General features: G+C 44.1%; 1 protein-coding gene across 3 annotated transcripts in view; it reads left to right on the forward strand.

The window, feature by feature from the left end:
- LOC104563553 (vesicle-fusing ATPase) overlaps positions 1 to 17,673 on the forward strand; it is a 67,553-nt gene that overhangs the window by 17,793 nt on the left and 32,087 nt on the right. For all 3 annotated transcript variants that reach the window (XM_062016929.1, XM_062016927.1, XM_062016930.1), the window contains exons 4-8: positions 1,893 to 1,932; positions 5,474 to 5,640; positions 6,769 to 6,876; positions 7,520 to 7,595; positions 11,112 to 11,267. In XM_062016929.1, the coding sequence (XP_061872913.1) occupies positions 1,893 to 1,932; positions 5,474 to 5,640; positions 6,769 to 6,876; positions 7,520 to 7,595; positions 11,112 to 11,267 (547 nt within the window). The remainder of the gene's footprint in view (positions 1 to 1,892; positions 1,933 to 5,473; positions 5,641 to 6,768; positions 6,877 to 7,519; positions 7,596 to 11,111; positions 11,268 to 17,673) is intronic.

Genomic DNA, 17,673 nt, shown 5'->3' on the forward strand with positions numbered 1-17,673 from the left:
AGAGGATGTTATGTTACCCTTATGTCTAGCTTTGATTTGTGATACCTAAACTGAAATGCAGTTATCAGGGGAAGGTATTTGTATCCCCAGGTTACAGTAGATACATTCATGGTCTAGAGTTGATTTTTGTAGCTTCCAGGAGTCACTGTAGAGCTGGGAGAGCTCTTCTGTTAAGGAATGAGGTAGGTTGCTTACCTCTAAAAAGCGACTGTGATAGTGTTACAGCTACTGGTAGGTAAATGATTTGAGTACTCCTGGTGCTGGGATTTAATTCCAGGATTTCCTGCAGGCTTGGATAATTGCAGCCGGTGTTACCTGGAGTGTGTGCTTACCTGTTCAGGGTACTCATGTAGTGGGCACAGGCTCCAAGACCTCCAAGAAAGTCTGTTTCATTATACATTCATTATACACAAAAAGTTGTTGAGCACCTTTACTCTGTAACAATCCCAACTCTTGAGTGGGAAGACCAAAAGATATGATAAGTTTTGTATACTGCAGAGCCCAAAAGGTGAAGAGCCATGCAGTGATGACAAACTTCTTAGCAGAAAGCACCCATGTGAACATAGGAATTGAGCTACATCTCCTGCCACAGAGAAGATCTTAACTAACCTTTCTAGCAGAACTTGGACAGCTTCCCTTCCTGTCCTGAAATGTGGTGACAGGCTTCCTAAGCTTAACCGGGGTGGTCTGAGCAAAGCCCAGTGTTTGCAGCAGTACCAGTGTGCCTGCCCACCCTTCTTGCACTTCTGCTCTGCAATGTCTGGTTCTTCAGGTGAAGGGGAGTTTAGAATATCTTTTGCTAAAGAATTGAAGTGTCAAGGGGAGGAGGAGAGTTCTTCCTGGCCTTGCAGAGAAACAGTAGAAGCGGTGAAACATGAGATTAAATATGCAAACATAATTTGTTTTCAGCTTCTTGGAAATAGCAGTGAGTAGACATCAGACTTCCTGCTCTGGGCTTTGCTTTTGAACAGATTGATCTCTGGTATGCCAAGGGAAGTCTTCACTTGAGCTGGAGGTGTGAATGTATTGGAGAGGGGGAAGCTTTATTGTTTTAAAAAAGTCATTGTATTCCTTCAATGGCTTGTTCCTTGCAGAGAAAAGGCCAAACGTGAATGACCATAAAGTACCACACTTGAGGTGTGATCCTGCCAGGGCCTTGTGGAATGGCTCTCACAGGTTCTTAGGATTCATGCCTCTCAAGGGTTTAGGTGTTTGAGAGATGATGAGATGGGGCCTGTAAATACATACCAGAATGGTACCGTTTTTGCAGTGAAAGCCAGAACTTTGGGCACAGTGAAGGTCATATATTTCTGTGTCACAGAAGTGTTGAGTCACTTCCCGCTGCTCATGCAGTTGAGCGCTGCACACATCTCTTCAAAGGATTTTGAAAGGACCTAAGGGATTTGGACAGTTTCATTTTTGCTAGTTCTCTGAACAAGTTTTACTTTAGGTAATATTATATTTTGGAGCACATAACAGCACTTTCCTACCACTAGTGAGCTTTTAAGCTGATCATGGAGTGTGCAACAGCCTAACAGCCTTTCCTACCTCTTGCACTACCTGCTGTGTGTTCAGCACCTGGGCTTTGGGAGAAAATGAGCAGAAACACAAAATGTCCTGTCTGCTATGGTGACTTCTGCCTCTGAGATGGTGGAGGGACCAGTAACATGAAGGAGGTTGGACAGAAAACCTCCTGAGGTCAGAAAATAAAATTGTTACTAGAAATGAGTCCATGTTTTTTACTCGTTTCCTGCTAATTTGAAAACCTTTTTCTGCTGCTTCTTAAGATTCTCATGAGTGAGCCTCCTCTTCTGAGTGAGGGTTCTGACTCTGAGTGGTCACTGGTTCTACTGAAGGACAGGCTTTCTAAAATGCTTGTGTTTATTTTACAGAGAAAGTGGGCTGGACTGTCCATTGGACAAGAGATCGATGGTAAGTCAGTTGGCAGCGTGATCGTGGTGAAAGTTCCTAACAGCTGGATTCCATGTTTCCACACAGTGAAACTGAATTGGAAAACTTTAGATCTTCATCCTTTCTTCAGGTAGTGTGAGACTCTCATTAGTCAAGGGGAGTTGCTCTCCTATCTGCAGACTTTTCTGTCTCCCAACACTTTCAAAACCTAGAGGACTATTTTGAGTGTTACCTTCAGACATCTGCTGTTCTGCCAGCGTAGCTCTGTGTGGGCCATCAGTGTCCACATGCAGATGTGAACATTTAACCTCTCCTGGGTGCTCTGTTCTTGTGGCCTTGGAGAACGTGTACCAGCTAACAGGAACAGCAGCTGTCATCAAGCATATTCTTGGTATCTCAGTTTGAGTCTTGAGAATGGGGAAGCTTTAGTGCTGGGAGTTGCCTCAAGGCAGCAGTGTGCTCTGGGTAGCTGGCATGCTGAGCTTTGTGAGGTGAAACTTTGATATTTTCACCAATAACTGAGTAGAACATTCTATGGCATGAAGGGAAAGAGACACCATCTCGAGTTTATGCAAACTGAAGATCTGTATTCCAATTTCAACACTTAATTGAGCCTGACAAGCCTTTGCCAGTGTTTGAAGAGGAGGCTGATTTGTGTCTCTTGGCTCGCATGCTCTGTCTTTCATTTATTTGTGCTGTCTGTCATCATTACCTCTGGTTTGTGGACTGTTGACATCACTGGCAGTTATACGTGCTGCTGTTTAATCTGTAGCTTCTGGAGTACTGACCAAACTTCTGGCAGCAGCTTTTGTTACAGGAGGGATTCCATGTTCTTTGTAACAACAGATCAAGGTAATGGATCGCGTTGGTTCTTTCAACCATCAGAAATCACCCATGTGCTCCTGGGGCAGTCAGCTCCTTCTTTTCTTTGGCAAGGTGGCCGTGATGAAGCCTGCTCTGATGATTGGCTGGCTTGCAGTCACTGAGGTGGAACAGACTGTTCCTTAGGCCACTGCTTTGCCATTTGTGGTGTTGACGGTGATTTCAGGGAATTGTGCTCTCATTTGAGCATTGTGAGTAGAGCTCGTGACTGCAGTCTGTGTCAAAAAGTGAGGAGGACCTAGACTGAGAAGTGGTAGACCTGTGGATGTGAGATACTGTTGGGGAAGTTTGCTCCTTGGCTATTTGTTTTCCCATCTCCTTTGGTCACATCACATCCACGGCCATGGATCAGTGCTCAAATATGAAGTATGATGTCTCTGTGCATGTCTGTAGTCACAAGCTGGAGAGAGTCTGTTTGTCTCTCTGCACAGCTAGATGCCTCACTTATCTTGCTTGGGAGCCAGGTCTTTCTGCTAGCTGATTTTGTTCTGGCTTTTAAACTGAAGAATAACCTCTAATGAGGGTGGGAGACTTGTACATGAATTTGTTTCTCACCCCTGTTTGGTTGCTGATCTGTAATATGTGCCAGCTGGCTTACAGATAAATGCTTTTTAATACTGAAGTTATTTGGGGGAAGAAATGCTAATATTCAGCATAATTAGCTGCTGGAGCAGATTTGTGATTGTACTCGTACTAGACCTTGCTGTAAACTTACCAGCTATGTGGGAACGAGTATTGAGAAAAATAATGCAGCAATTTTATGCAGAGTGACTAAATGTCATATGACTCCCTGCTGAGTATAAAGGCTTTGTAAAGCTATTCAACAGGTGGGGAGAAGTAGTCATAACACTAGTGATTTGCCAGGCCACTCTTCTTTTGTCTCGCTCCCCACATCGTGTGAAAACTGTGTTTTGAATATCAGTTGTCAATGCCGTCCGCTGCTGAGTGGCAGCGTGAAGCTGAGTCCTGTTGAGCCCTTGATGATGTGGTCAGGGTTTCCCAGGTGAGGAAATCTTGTGCATTTGCCTTTGTGGGACGGTTGAGGGCCCCAGGGGTTCCTCTTCAGCTGCATCAGCTCCCCTGTTTCAGCTGGAGATGTACAAGTGGAGCTGGGGGCTGGAGGTCACTGCTGCCTTCCCAGCCTTCCTCTCTTGCCAGGACGTTACAGGCTTTTGAAGCTGGTGCCATATATTGTGTCCTGGACTGCAGCCCCAGTGCTGAGTTACTGTTCTCCTCTGTACCAGACATCCCCAGCATTCAGCCCTTGAGGGGACTTGACTGCTCCTATTCAGTTGATGCCTCAGTGCTCCGCTGTGATCGGATCCAGGCACTGATAATCTTTCTGGAAGCTTTTGTTTGACAGAGCCCTGAGATTAGGCAATAGGAAGACAGCAAAGGGAAATAACTGTCCTGAAGTGATCTGTAAGGTGAGCAGAACTACTGTCGTGCTCTTGCAGGACCAAAGTCTCTCCTTCATGAGCCATGGCTTGTGCCATAGCCCTGCTGCCATATCCCTTTTTGAGAGAACAAGTCGATACAGTAAATACACTTCAGTTCAGGAGTCTACAGGTTTGTTCTGGAACCATTCTACTGCCAAGAGGCTTAACAGGAAATCGTAGGTTATGTGTGAAGTACGCTTCCCTTATTCACCTCCTACTGCTTTGTCCTTAGCTGTGACTTCTGTATCAGATGAGACTTTATTCTCTAGATTCAAAGCAAACCTGTCACATTCTCCTGTCTTCTGGAGAAGCTGCCCTTTGCTGCAGTCCAGTTTGTGAATTATTAGGACTGTCTGCTTTGTGAGATCTTGTCCCTCTGACCAGTTATGTGGAGACAGTGTTCCTGACATTGTGGGCCACGCTCCTTTTTCCTTTCTATCCTCTTTTCCCCCAGCAGCAGCAACTCTAAGTGGCCTCTTGTTTTTGACATGGTGTGGCTTGAGACCTGTTTGGATAAGGTGCAGTTGGCAATGACTGTGAGATACTTTCCATACCATTTTATTTTCTGCCTCCTTTCAAGGACCATTCAATTGATTCTGCGTTACTGAAGGAAACCTGGGGCATGGTAGGACGGGCCCACGTGCACCTCTGGGGTAGGGGCTGTTTCCTCTGTGTCAGAGACCAAGGGTAGTTGATGCTTTGTTGTGGTCCATAGAAGCCTCATCAATTGTATTTTGCCCTTGAATTTGCAGGTAATGTTAGTTTTCTGCTGCCTCATCTGGAGAGGAGCTAGTCAATCTGTTGCTACAAAGAATTGTTTACGACCTCTTGTCATTGCTTTCTGGGGCAAGACTTCTCTTCATGTTGCTTTTGGGCTTTCTGAAGAGATGTCTTCTAAACCTTTAGGTGTAGATACAGTTCTTGTGGTACTACAGCGTGTGTGAATTTGCCTCCATTGTCCACATCCCCCAAAGCTGGTGTAGCATTTGAGCTGTTTGAAAGGAGACCATCAGAGTTGGTAATGAAATGCAGGGATTTTCAGTGACATACATTGATTGTGTTTCTGATCTTGTGGTAGAACATGGCTGGAAGAGAAAGAACGGTCTCCATCAGAAAGAAGCAATTTTACTAAGTACTCATTCTGAATGGAAGGACATGTACTGCCAGCCTTACAGTATGTTTCATATCTTGTGGGGGGATCTTGCTGTTCTAAAATGTGCTGTTGCCTTTTTTTTCAACAGTTTCCTTATACACTTTTGACAAGACTAAGCAGTGTATTGGCACCATGACCATTGAGATAGATTTTCTGCAGAAGAAGAGCATAGACTCCAACCCCTACGACACAGACAAGATGGCTGCTGAATTTATCCAGCAGTTCAACAGCCAGGCCTTCTCAGTGGGCCAGCAGGTGAGGGTCTGCTTTTGCTTTTTAAGGCTGAAATGTTCTTCAGTAACCTGTGCATGCTTGTCCTACAGTGGTGTAAAGTACTGACGAGTGCCTGGGACCTGACACTGCTGCAGAGGACAGCTGGACATCAGGAACTGTTTATTGCCTGAATGGCTTCACTATGAGCAGTCAAGCCATCATGTCTTTCACTGAAAGCAGGAGCAGAGGGCTTTAAAATCTGCCTTTGCTTTGTCTAAAGGAATCTGTCTTTCTCTGTGAGGAAAATCCCAAGGCTTGAGAGAGTTGGGTTGTTTCTCTGTCATGGCATGGTGGGGTCTGGGCTTGGCAGATCCTGGAGTCTTTTGAGAAGGAAGTTTTGTCTTCTGTGTAAAACCAAAGTGCCCACTGTTCTAGTTAATTCTCAGTGGCACCTTTCAAATGCAGAATATTTTATTGTGACATTTATTACTGCTCTACAGACACCAGTAGTGAAATAGCTGTGAAGCATTTGATGTAGGGGTTTCTGAAAGCTGATCTCCCTGTAACTGAGCAGCAGATGAGCTCCTGGCCCTGGAAACATCTGCAGTAGCCTCTGCTTTGCCGTTTTCCCACGATAGGACAAGCTCTGACTCTGAATTTTAAGTCCGTTGCAAATGTGATCCTGGAGGAAAGGAATTGTGCAGAGACAGCCTGTTTTTCCATGAGATGGACCTTCTTTTTATATTCATTTTGTATCTGTTTTTTCTAGCACTGTTTTTGAGGTCTTCTTGTCAAACTGACATGGGAAAGATCAGAAAGGTTTGAGTTAAATTGTTCTCCTTGTCCAGCACGAATATTTAAAGTGAGAGGAAATGTCAAGGCATGATATAGAGCATTTAACTAAGAAGCTTTTTTCAGAAAGAGACTTTTTCTTTGACTTTTTCAAAGTGACTTCATGTCCTGCTGCTTCTGTTCTGTTACTCTTAAGTGTGGGACACGAAAAGAACAGAACGTGTTCAGTACACCAGACCTTTAAGAAGGTGAAAACTACATGGAATTTCTTGGGTGGTAAACTCAGACTTCTTTCTTTTCAAATCTTAGTAGCCTTGCCAGAATCCTTTGTAGCTTTTTAATGACTTAAAATCCCTCTGGCTTTTTTTCTTTCCACAGCTAGTGTTCAGCTTTAATGACAAACTTTTTGGCCTGTTGGTAAAGGACATGGAAGCTATGGACCCCAGCATTCTCAAAGGAGAGTCTGGAGCAAGCAAAAAGCAGAAGGTAGGTTCACAGAAATTGGTGTTCATTCTCCAGGGACCCCAGAGATTCAAGTACTGATCAGATCTTGCTACAAGGAGGGATTTAGGTTACTTTCATGTGGAGAAAGTTGTCCATTGGTTTAATCCTACTGTGTTTTTTGTCTCAGATAAGATAAGGAGCATTGTTTTCAGTTTAATGCAGTCTCCTGTGCTTGTGAGGTTGGGAGCTTAGCGTTGTACCTGCTAAAGTGCAGAGCTGGGAAAGACAGACGGAGTATCTTTTGGTGTTTGTATACTAATTCATATAAACATTCTCTCTTGAGCCTTTTTGCCTTCCAGATATGTCCAGGTTTTATTTTTCTTTCAGTAGAAAGGACAGGGTTTTATTTTCTTCTTTTCTTGCTAGATCTTGCTGAAATAAAACAGTTTGCTTTGAACTAAAGAAATAACTTTTCAGAGCCATTTATTGTGCCTGATGAGCACTTGCATTCAATGATGTTAGTTTTAGAGGAGCTGTTGGTATTTAATATTCTTCCCAATGACTTTTAAAACGGAGCTTTAGCTGCTGTTTTTGCCTTCTGAGATGTGCTTGGAGATAGCTAAGGAGCCAGCTGAAACTGAGCCTCATAGCTTAATGTAATTACTTGTTTCCTTTGCTTTTGCAGATTGAGGTTGGTTTGATTCTTGGAAACAGTCAAGTTGCCTTTGAAAAAGCTGAGAACTCCTCTCTCAATCTGATCGGTAAGTGCCACTGTATCCAAAGAAAGAAACAATGCTTGAAGTTTGCTACTTTTCAGGCCTCAGAGACTTGTATGCCCAAAAGGGTTTTTGGGTTGTGTTAGTTGACCTAATCCAATGAAAACTGCACCTCATAATTCCTCCTTGGTCTCTGCTTCAATTAACAGATTCGTTTAATACTCACTAGTTTTGCACTAGGCTTCAAAGCACAGCTCTGCTTGGCTGAGGATGCCCAGTGTTTTGAGTATTTACTACAGACACAGAACATACGAGGGCAGTAGCCATTTATAAAAGCAGAATTTAGCTTGTTCAGAGTTGCAGGAGCCTGTGGCAGAGGCTGTGACTTCCACTTTCGTATCTGTCGGCTTGACGTGCTACAGTCACTCCGAAAACCAGGGAGACGTGGGACTGTATCAGCACATACCCTGCATCTGTACTGAAAAGAACCCCAGCAGAGATCTGTAGGCTGTTGTAGATGACTGTAATTAAGCATATTAACCAGAGCACTGAATAGTTTGCATAGACAGTTGATACCTGTGATTACATAGCCATAGCCTGTTAGTGTTCACCGTGTTTTGATGGGGCAGCTTGAGGTGAGGATTACCATCATCTGATTTACTGCACTGGAGCAAGCCCTGCTATTTTATGTGGTTAGTATTCAAAGCTGTGTAATGACCTGTAGTCTTTCTCCTGATGTGTACAGTTGTGAGGAGTGGTCCTGGGGGAGTGCTGATTGATTGGGAATAGGTATCCTTCACTGTGATTCCATTTCCTTGCCCGCAGACAAAAGAGTTGCTTGTGCCTCAATTTACTTCTGTCAGATTGGCACTTTATTTCATCTCCTCATTGATCTGAGGCAGAGCTACTTAATGTGCTTTGTTAGTCTCTGGAGAATTGTAAAGTTGTGAATAATTGAATTCTGAAAGAGGAGATAAAAGTAAAGTGTCACTGAGCCCTGGCTTCAATAAAGGGCCTTTGTTTTCTTCAGTAGAAAAGAATTGTGATCCTTAAAAACCCCCACCAAGTCTCTTTCTTCTACTTAGCATAAAATTATGTGTTATAAAACCAATGGATGCTGCTTTAATTCAGTCTGCCAGAATGTGATGAGCTGCAGCCAGAAGAGGGGGGTGTAGGCTAAGCTCTACGGGAAGAGACCTGCCTGAGAGATCTGGCAGTGGAACGCTGAGATGACAAACAGCCAGGAACTGGTGAATCACATGCTCACTGCTGCCGTGTGTGGTGCCATGTGTTAGTGCTATATGTGACATGTCCCTGGTGTGTTAGTTGGGGGCAGGTTCTTGTTTATTTGCTGCATTAGTAATCAAAGGGGTGATTCCAGATGTGTTCAGACCAAGGTTTGCTAGTTTGCTTCAGCTAACACAGAAGCTTTATTTAGGGTATTTACTGGACTTCCAACTGCAACCTTGTGATCTGCCTTAACCTGAAGCGTATCTAGAAGAGGTTATGGTACAAACCAGCACAATACACAGTGTAGTTTGCCACAACTGGGTTTTTAGGGGAGATAATAGTCAATTATTGGCCTCCCAGGGCCAGTCCTGTGAAGCACTTTGTAAGTGCATAGGTTTGGGATAATCTTGAGAGTCTTTGCTTTCCCACTGGATTTTTCTGTTACTGTTGGTTTCTCTGGTAGCTAAGCAAAGTGATGTTGCTGAAAGCCACTTGCAAGCATTGATCTAACATGAGTGTCAGTGCTTCTTTGTAAACATCAGGTGAGACACCATGGATTTGACTGCTAGCATCTCAGCAGGATTCTTAAAGTAGGACTTGTGCTTATTGTGTACCTCTTGGATGCTCTGGTTACTTTAAACTTTCTCTGAAAAAGGATTAAAGAGGTCTGTAAGACAAAAGCTTGTGTGGTTTGTCAGCAGGAGGAAGAAGAGAGCTCTTCCCCTGCTGCACAGAGACGATAGAACCTTTGCGTAGGGGATCTGGCTCTACTTGAGGTAGCTCTAGGAGAGGTTGTGGAAGAAACAGTCAAAAAATGCACAGTGATAATTTACCAAGGCCAGCTTTTATTCTTCTGAGCTGTAAAGGAACTAATTGACTTTATAATTGTTTTGTGTAACCTTGCTTAAAATTGAATCTGAGGACTGGAAGATGGTGAATGTGCTGTCTGGTTTTGAAGTGGTTCCAGAGAAGGTCTGCAGAGCTACAGATCTTTGAGCCTGAAATCTGTACAAGGGGAAAAAAACATCAACAGAAACTGTAATGAAGAATTCACTGAGTGGGTATTTCGATAAAGGTGATGCCCTGGGAAGGGTCAGCCTGTTGTCTGAGGGCAATCCTACCTCGTGCTCCCACTGGAGTGCACTACAGGAATCAGAAATTAGGGGCATAAAGGCTGACTTCATCTGCTTGTTTCTCAAAGCTCTTCCAGCAATATTGCTCATCAAAGTTTCTTTAAGAAGAAACTAAACCGAGATCAGTAAGAGAGAAGGGCCTTGTGTGAGCAGATGAGTGATGAAAGGGTAGAAGTAAATAGCCGGTGCCAGTGGAGTTCAACATGAATCTCTGTTGGGCCTTTGCTTTTAGTTGTAATTATTGAATAAGCTGCAAACAAGGATGAGTAATGAGGTGCCAAAGCTTGCTCCTCTGGAGCTCTGTGACTAAGGAATAAAATGGCAGAGGAAATTCAATACAAATAAGTGTAAAGTGGTGCGTGGGAAGAAGAACACTCCTAACTTTGGTCAAAAGCAGTTGCTGTTTTGGGCCAGGATCCCAGGTATGATAGTTTCAATGAAATACTGGAGCCAGCCTCAGTAGCAGCTTGAGCCCCCTTTTTAAGAATTATTAAGCATACTGGTTAATAATTGTTGCACATTATTACTAAAGGAATACGAACAAGGCAGAGCATAACTTTGTACCTCTATTTAAGGTGCAAACAAAGCACAGTGCATTGCAGTTCTAGTCTGCCTGTGTGGCAAAGGAGGGTTAGAAACAGACTGAGGAGAACAAGGGTTATGGAGGGTGGAGCAGCTGCTCAGGAGGGAAGGAGTGAGGAAAGGCACAACTGGGGAGGGTACAGGCAAAACCCATTGTTAAACCACTTAGCCTGAAAGAGAATGGATACTGACACTTCAGGTGTAAGACTTGGGGTCCATGAAGCTGGTAGGAGCTAGCTCAGACACATGAGAGAAAGTGTTTGGCTGTGCAGACATGGGGAGCTCGATGGTGCAGGTCACTCTGGGTACCAAGTCTACACAGTTCCAAGGGGATTTCAGTGGATTCTTAAATCCATAAGAGCAACCCCTGGCTTGAGAAATCACTGAACAGGACAGCTGGAAGGTTGGGAAAATAATTGACTAGGTAAGCTGAGTGACTAGTGCACTGCCTTTGGTGTCCTTGTCATAGTGTATCCTCCTGCCTAAACCTGGTGGAACTGAAAGCTGAGTTTGCTGAAGGTGGGTCTGACCTCGCAGAACTGTTCTGATGTTTGTGCTTGTATTTGTTGTAACTCTGCTGTGCTACATGTTTTAAATGGTTGCTGGTTTTTTGCAGGTAAATCCAAGACCAAGGAGAACCGCCAGTCAATCATCAACCCCGACTGGAATTTTGAGAAAATGGGCATTGGGGGCCTCGACAAAGAGTTCTCAGATATCTTCCGAAGAGCTTTTGCTTCTCGAGTGTTTCCACCTGAAATTGTGGAGCAAATGGGTGAGTAGGACCAGAACAAGTGTGGCTCTAGGGTACAGCATGCTGACCTGTCTCTGGTTTGTAAAGAGTGGGTAACAGCTAGCAACCTCATGATGCTAGAACATGGCAGTTACTTGTGGATCTAACAGAGTAACAAAGCCTTTTTTTGTGCTGTTGGCTGGAGAGGAAAGACAAACAAACAACATGAATAGTTCACACTGTACGGGAAGTGTCTGAACAAATAAGATGGAGGATCTAACTGAATACTTTCCTGTTGGAACTCAAATGCTCCCTATTCGTGAGACTGATCCTGACTTACTGGCACTGGGCTGTCTATATAGATCAAAGGAAATTGTGTCTTACTGATCCTGCCTTACGTACTAAATATCTGTTGTCCTGGCAGTTGCACTAGAAACTTATGTCCTCCTCACAGTGTTGGCCTAATAAACAGAGTGTGTTGTGTGATCTGTGCTTGGTCAGATGTGAAATGCTGGGGAGGATGCACAGGCTGTGGCACGTCTTGGGAGTTTGTGAAATAGAAGCACAGATTCTAAATATAACATTTTTTTGATGGGGGAAGGCAAGGCAGTCCCATTACTTTGTAAACATGTGCTGGCAGGCAGATAAATGGTCCTGGGTTTAATTTTTCGTGAGCAATATGCAGCTGCAGATATCTTATTTTGTCACAGAAAGTGTCTGGGGATGTTATAACTGGTCCCTGTTCTCTGAATGTCATCTCTGTGGGTTCATATTTAAACTTGGAATCTGTAGCTGTGTACGGTAATTTCTGTGTATGTTTATATTTCTTGATCCATGTTCCCTCTCCCCACAAATGAAGCAATCAAGATTTTGATTACAAAACAGATTTTCATCAGAAGATGTCTCCTGTTTGTGGGGCTGTGTAAAGCGTGTCCGTTTCCAGTGGCTGGGGAGCTGATGTTAAAGTAAACTTCGCTGTGAGGTGTGTTAGGTCTTTTTGTAGTGATTTGAACAGTTAGGGAGAAACACTGAAGAAACCCTGCAGGGGAAATCCAATTAGTGCATGATTCTACCTCTCCTGCCTTTTTACTTCGTATCGATCTGATAGCCAAGGCCTTCTGGGGGCTGATCTTCCTTCTCGTTTTTGTGGCTCTGAGCAAGTCACAACTTCTCTGCTTCTGCTTGAAAATATCAGATGCTTTGATTTGTTAAATATTTATCTGCTCTGCAGAGAGAGGAAGTCAGAGAATGGTGTTGGCTGTAGAAAGAAAAGTGTTTGCCTAGCCACTCTGTGTCAAGTTCAGAAACGTTGCTGGCAGCTGACCTCTGGGTGGACCAGCATCCCTTACTTGAAATAGTTTTACCTTCTGAAGCAAGTGTCACATACACTCGTGGCTGCAGTGCAGAGTCCTTAGCTGTGACCATATGTGAGGTAAAAGATGCAGACTTTGGGCATTCTGTTCAGTGTCACAGGACTGTGATGAGAAGTGCGTTCACAGATTAGACATACTAGAGTTTCTGTTCATTTTGCAGTAGCTTTCCCTATGCACCTTCCTATGTGCAGTTTGGCAGCGTGGTCATCAGTCCTGTGTCAGACCATGATGACGTTCCCTTGGCTTCATCATTAGCTGAATTATCAGCTAGGCACTCTTTGCTAACCATGTGCAGCAGCTGACTTTGCCATGGAAGACCTACATCTCCATCAAGTACAGCTGGAGAAGGTCAGAAACCTTGCTGACGGTGGGGTGAGGTTGCGGAGCTGCTTGGCAGGGTGTGCTACTCAGATGGTTCCTCCTGTTAATTGGTGTTGCTTAATACAGGAAGAAGAAGGTTCTCTGAAGGACCACTAGTATTTTGATTACCCTGGGCAATGAATTAAAGATGTGCCATGTTATTTATACAAATACATATACCTTTACTTGTGCATGTTTACACACATACTACACAAAGAAACATTTTTCTGGCGAGCAGTTGGACCAAACAGAGCTCAGGAGCTCGCTGCTTAACCCGAGGGCTAAAGAGCTTATCTGAAATGTGAAAAAACAAAACTTTCTGACATTCGTTTTCTTTGCCTTAGTTATAACTTGCTCTTAACTATATTTCAGATCTGAAATGTCAGTGTGACAGCTGTTCACCTTTGTATATAATTTATTGGGAAAGGAAAAGAAAGAATTTGCTTGCTCTCTGGTGCTCTAGTACTCGCCCATGTCTGGTTTTGCCCAGTGCTCACAGACTGCAACTTCCATGCCAAATGCAATAAATATTTATGTCCTGTAGCTACATAGAGGCTCTATAGACCCTTCAAAAATCACTTGCAATTTGTGTGTGGTTTATCTAACTTCCAAGGAATGTTCTGGGTTTGGAGCATATAAATCAACGTTAGCTAACCATAACATCCAAGGGTGTAAATACTACTTGATGCTACAGTCTTTGGTTTATCCAAGAAAAGAAGTGCTAGATGAAATTCAGCTGGTCATTAAACCTTACCATAGCTCCCTACTGCCCTGGAAAGGGGCAAGTTACTTTTCTCCACCCACACTTTCCCTGTATGCATAGCTTCTGTGGTAGGTCTGGGTTTGTATGGCTCTGCACAGAGCTAATACAATGGAAGCAAAAAAGACTAGTGATGAAAAATGTGTGGGGTTAGCATTTGGTTAGATCAGCTCCCTGGCTGGCTTGATGTGACAGCTACAAGAATGTTGGGGCAGCAGTAGGAAGGCAACAGGGGCAAGGTCTTTTGAACCACAGTTGGACCTTTTAGGCTTTGCAGTCATTTGCTGGAGATTCTTTAGTGTTACCAGCTAATGCTTGACTTTAATTATCTTGTGACTGACAAATGGAAAGAAATACTTGTCTGGATGAGGACTGAGAAAGGTGTCTTGAAACAAAAAGGACACTCATCCTTATGCTGTCCAGGAAGCCTCGCTGTCCTACAGGTGATACTTCTGAGGGAGGAACTTCAAGCTTGCAGGGCACTGGTGGAGGTGAGGTAGCAGTTGCTCCCTTTCTGAAGGACAGCCCTGTGACATGGTAAAGCTGTGTGGCTGTGGTGAACAGCACACGGGTTTGGGTTACTCTTTATTGCAGTTCAGAGCATGCAGTTGCTCAAGCTCAAACTTCTCCTTTTATTAGATGAAGATGATATTCTTCTGAACTGTTCCTGCAGAAAAGCAGTTTCTTCACATCCATGTTAAATGCTGCTTTTTTTCGACTGAGACTTCAAATCCAGCTCATTCAGTCCCCTGTGCCATTGCCTGGCATGAAGGTGATTACTGAATACTTACTGTAGCAGGCTTCTCTCTTTTTTTTCTTTCTTTTCCTGACCCCAACAGGTATTCAGCCTTATGGACAAAACTTTTTGCTGCTGGTGCCCAGAGCAGTAAATTTCAGCACAGCTGGAGAATGTTTTCTGAGAGCTGAAGAGAAAATGCCAGTACTGAGCATTGTCTTTTTAAAAACACCCTGATAGTGTCTCTGTGCATTGAAACACAAACTTGACTTTGTGCAGGAAAGTGATTCTTGTGGCTTACATGGCACCATGGTTGCTGTAGAAGCTGCTGAAAAGCAGATTCCATGTGTACATGTTGCTATGGTGTGTTATCAGGTGCAGAGATGTTTGGTGCTAGAGATCATGTTTCTGTTAAGAGAATAGGATAGAACCCAATTCTCCATCCTTTCCTGTTGCCATCAATAAGTAGGTTGAATCAGTCTTTTCCCAGGCAACTTCTGGTTCCTTGTAGCTGTTTTGACTTGGCTTCTGACCTCCTGGGATCAGTTGGTTTCAGCACTCTGTGTTTCTGAAGTGACAGCTCACTATATAAAGTGAAGTATTAACAAAATGCAGGCTGGACATCGAGATTAGCCTTTCTTTCTTGGATTCTGCCTGTGAAGTAGAGGCTTGTCTTTTAAGCTATCTTAAAAATTAATACATTAATGTTCTTGAAATACTCAGATGCTCAAAGAGAGGAAGAACGGAAAGAATGTCATCCAGGCTATTCTTAAAATAAGATAATTAATGAAAAGTCAGTGTCAGACATGTCTGACCCGTAACTGAGATGCCAGAGCCTCCCAGTGCAGCCTGTTCCACTGCTTAGAGCATCTTTCCTGTCAGCATTTTTCAGGTATTTATTCTCAGTCTTGCAGCAGTTCAGCGTACATGGTTTGTTTCTTTCTTGATTGTTGATTGAGGTTTTTCCACACTTGCCTGTTGGTGTTTCCCTTCAGTATTCTCAAGGCTGGATCTCAACCCTTTCTTGCAATCTCCAGATGGCCAGTCACAGTTGTTCCTCTTCCGTTGGTCATTCTTCATGGCTTAGTGCAGTGACCAAGGGAGGGCACAGTACCTGAGGTGCTGAGCAGATCCGAGTCAGCTGCCAGGTTTTGTCTGTGCCTTGCTGTGTGTGCCTGTTTGTAAACCTCAATATGATGACTTTTATTGTTTTGCCACACTCAGTTAATTATTCCTGCCTTAATTTAGAAACTTGTGCATCAAGTTACATTGTTTTTAAATGCATTTAATCCTGCCTGTCAGTATATTTGCAGGTCTTGGCTTTGTAATGGGTGCATTCTGTTCCATCTTCCAGGCTATTAATAACAGCTCTGCAGAACAGTAGATTCAGGATGGATCCTTTCTCATTGTGCTTTAAAGTTTGTGGGTTTTTTCCATGCACTTTCCATCTACCTTTAACTTCATTCAGCCTATGGTTCTTCTACATGTTTCTGAAGAGTTACAAGACCTATTTATACCTTTATGAAAGTCTAATCTTCCCCTGTTGCTGTGTGCAACCTTGTCCCTTTCCTAGAGGGCAGTTGTCTCAGAGTGAGCTAATAAATTCACCTTGGCTGTTTCTTGGGTTCTGATGGATGCACTCACAAGTGCTGTGGAAGGTGACCCATGTCATTGTGAGGTCAGGCTCAGTTCTCTTTGAAAGATGATTGCAATCAGGAGACATTCTTGAGGACTGGAAGAAAGCAAATGTGACTCTAAGGAGAGGAGCCAGGTACTACAGGCATGTCTGCCGCGGTCTCTGGGAAGGTGGTGGAGGCTGCTCCTCTAACAGCCTGATAGAAGAACAGATGTCAGATTAATTAGGTAAAAGAGTGGCATGATGGACTGAAAACTGACTCAAGTGCTGGGCCCAAGGAGTTGTGAATGAGCAGCACAAAGCCCCTGTGGAGGCCAGTCGTGAGTGGTGTAGCCCATGTGTTCATACTGGGGCTGATAGTGGTTAACCTCCTCATTGGTGGCTGGCTGATGGGACAGAGTGCACGCTTAGCAAGGCTCCAGATGACACAAAACAGGGAGGAGTGGCTGATGCACTGAGCAACCTGGTCTCAGCGGACCTGCTTTGCACAGTGGGGTTGGAGAAGCTGGTCTCCAGAGGTCTCTTCCAACTTCAGCTGTTTTGGGGTTCTGCAGAAGGATTTTCCAAGGTTCAGTGACTCAGCAATAAAACAACAGATGGAACCTCATGTAGATCAGTGTGCATGAAACATAGCCTGCAGAGTGCCTTCTGTGCTGATTTTCCACTGGAGCAAAATGTTGTGGCAGTAGTAGCTCTGCAAGAGCAATTGCTGAAAGGCACAGCAGGGGTCAGGCAATTCCTGCTTGCATGCAGGAAGTTTTGAGAATGAAATAAACTCCCACAAAATAGAATATAATGATGTTACTGTGTGACTCTGTAATCTGTTCACATGATGACTTGCTGGCTGTGGCCATGGGCTTTGTGTAAGAAAGGATGCAGTAAAACTGGAAAAACTCTGGGGGAAAGCATCAGGGTGGTTGGATCAACAGAGATTTAGTGTACAGGTGAATTGTCTTGAAGATCTTCAGCCTTGGGAAGAGACCAGTGGGAGGGATATGAGAGAGAGAGAGCTTCCAAATTCTACATGGCCAGAAAGGAAAAATGTTTGCTCTTTCAACAGAGGAATGTGGAAATGGGAAGCAAAGGTTGCGGGTGGCAGGCTTGGGAGGAAGGGAAGGGGCTGTGCACCCACCGTGCTGCAAGGAATTCCAGCCTTGTGCTAATGGCTGTAGTCATCACCAGACACCGAGAGGGCTTTTGCCCTTACTTCATAGGGCTGCAGTTGTGGTGTTGGTTAGCAGGCATCATCACCACTGCTTGGCAACCTTGGCTTTTCCCTGGCTGGAAAACCAGGCCTTGAGACATCCCCGTGACCCTGTTGTGTTGATACTCGTTTCCTCCGTAGTGCTCTGTGGGGAAGTGGCCCATGAGGCACTTACAAATTACATCACAGTGGCTTTCTAAGTAGACAGAAATGATCCAACTTTAGTCTGAAAAGTAGAAAATGCTGATGAGACTTATGGCTGTTAACATCCACGTGCAATGTGACTGTAAAGATGATCTGCTGTGTTCAGCAGTCCAACAGCTCTACATAGTCTCTGCCTCAAATGAGCTGTGTTTTTGCAGCTCCTCCATGAAGAGGT

This window comes from Colius striatus, chromosome W (assembly GCF_028858725.1).
Source record: "Colius striatus isolate bColStr4 chromosome W, bColStr4.1.hap1, whole genome shotgun sequence".
In the NCBI taxonomy this organism is placed as follows: Eukaryota; Metazoa; Chordata; class Aves; order Coliiformes; family Coliidae; genus Colius; species Colius striatus.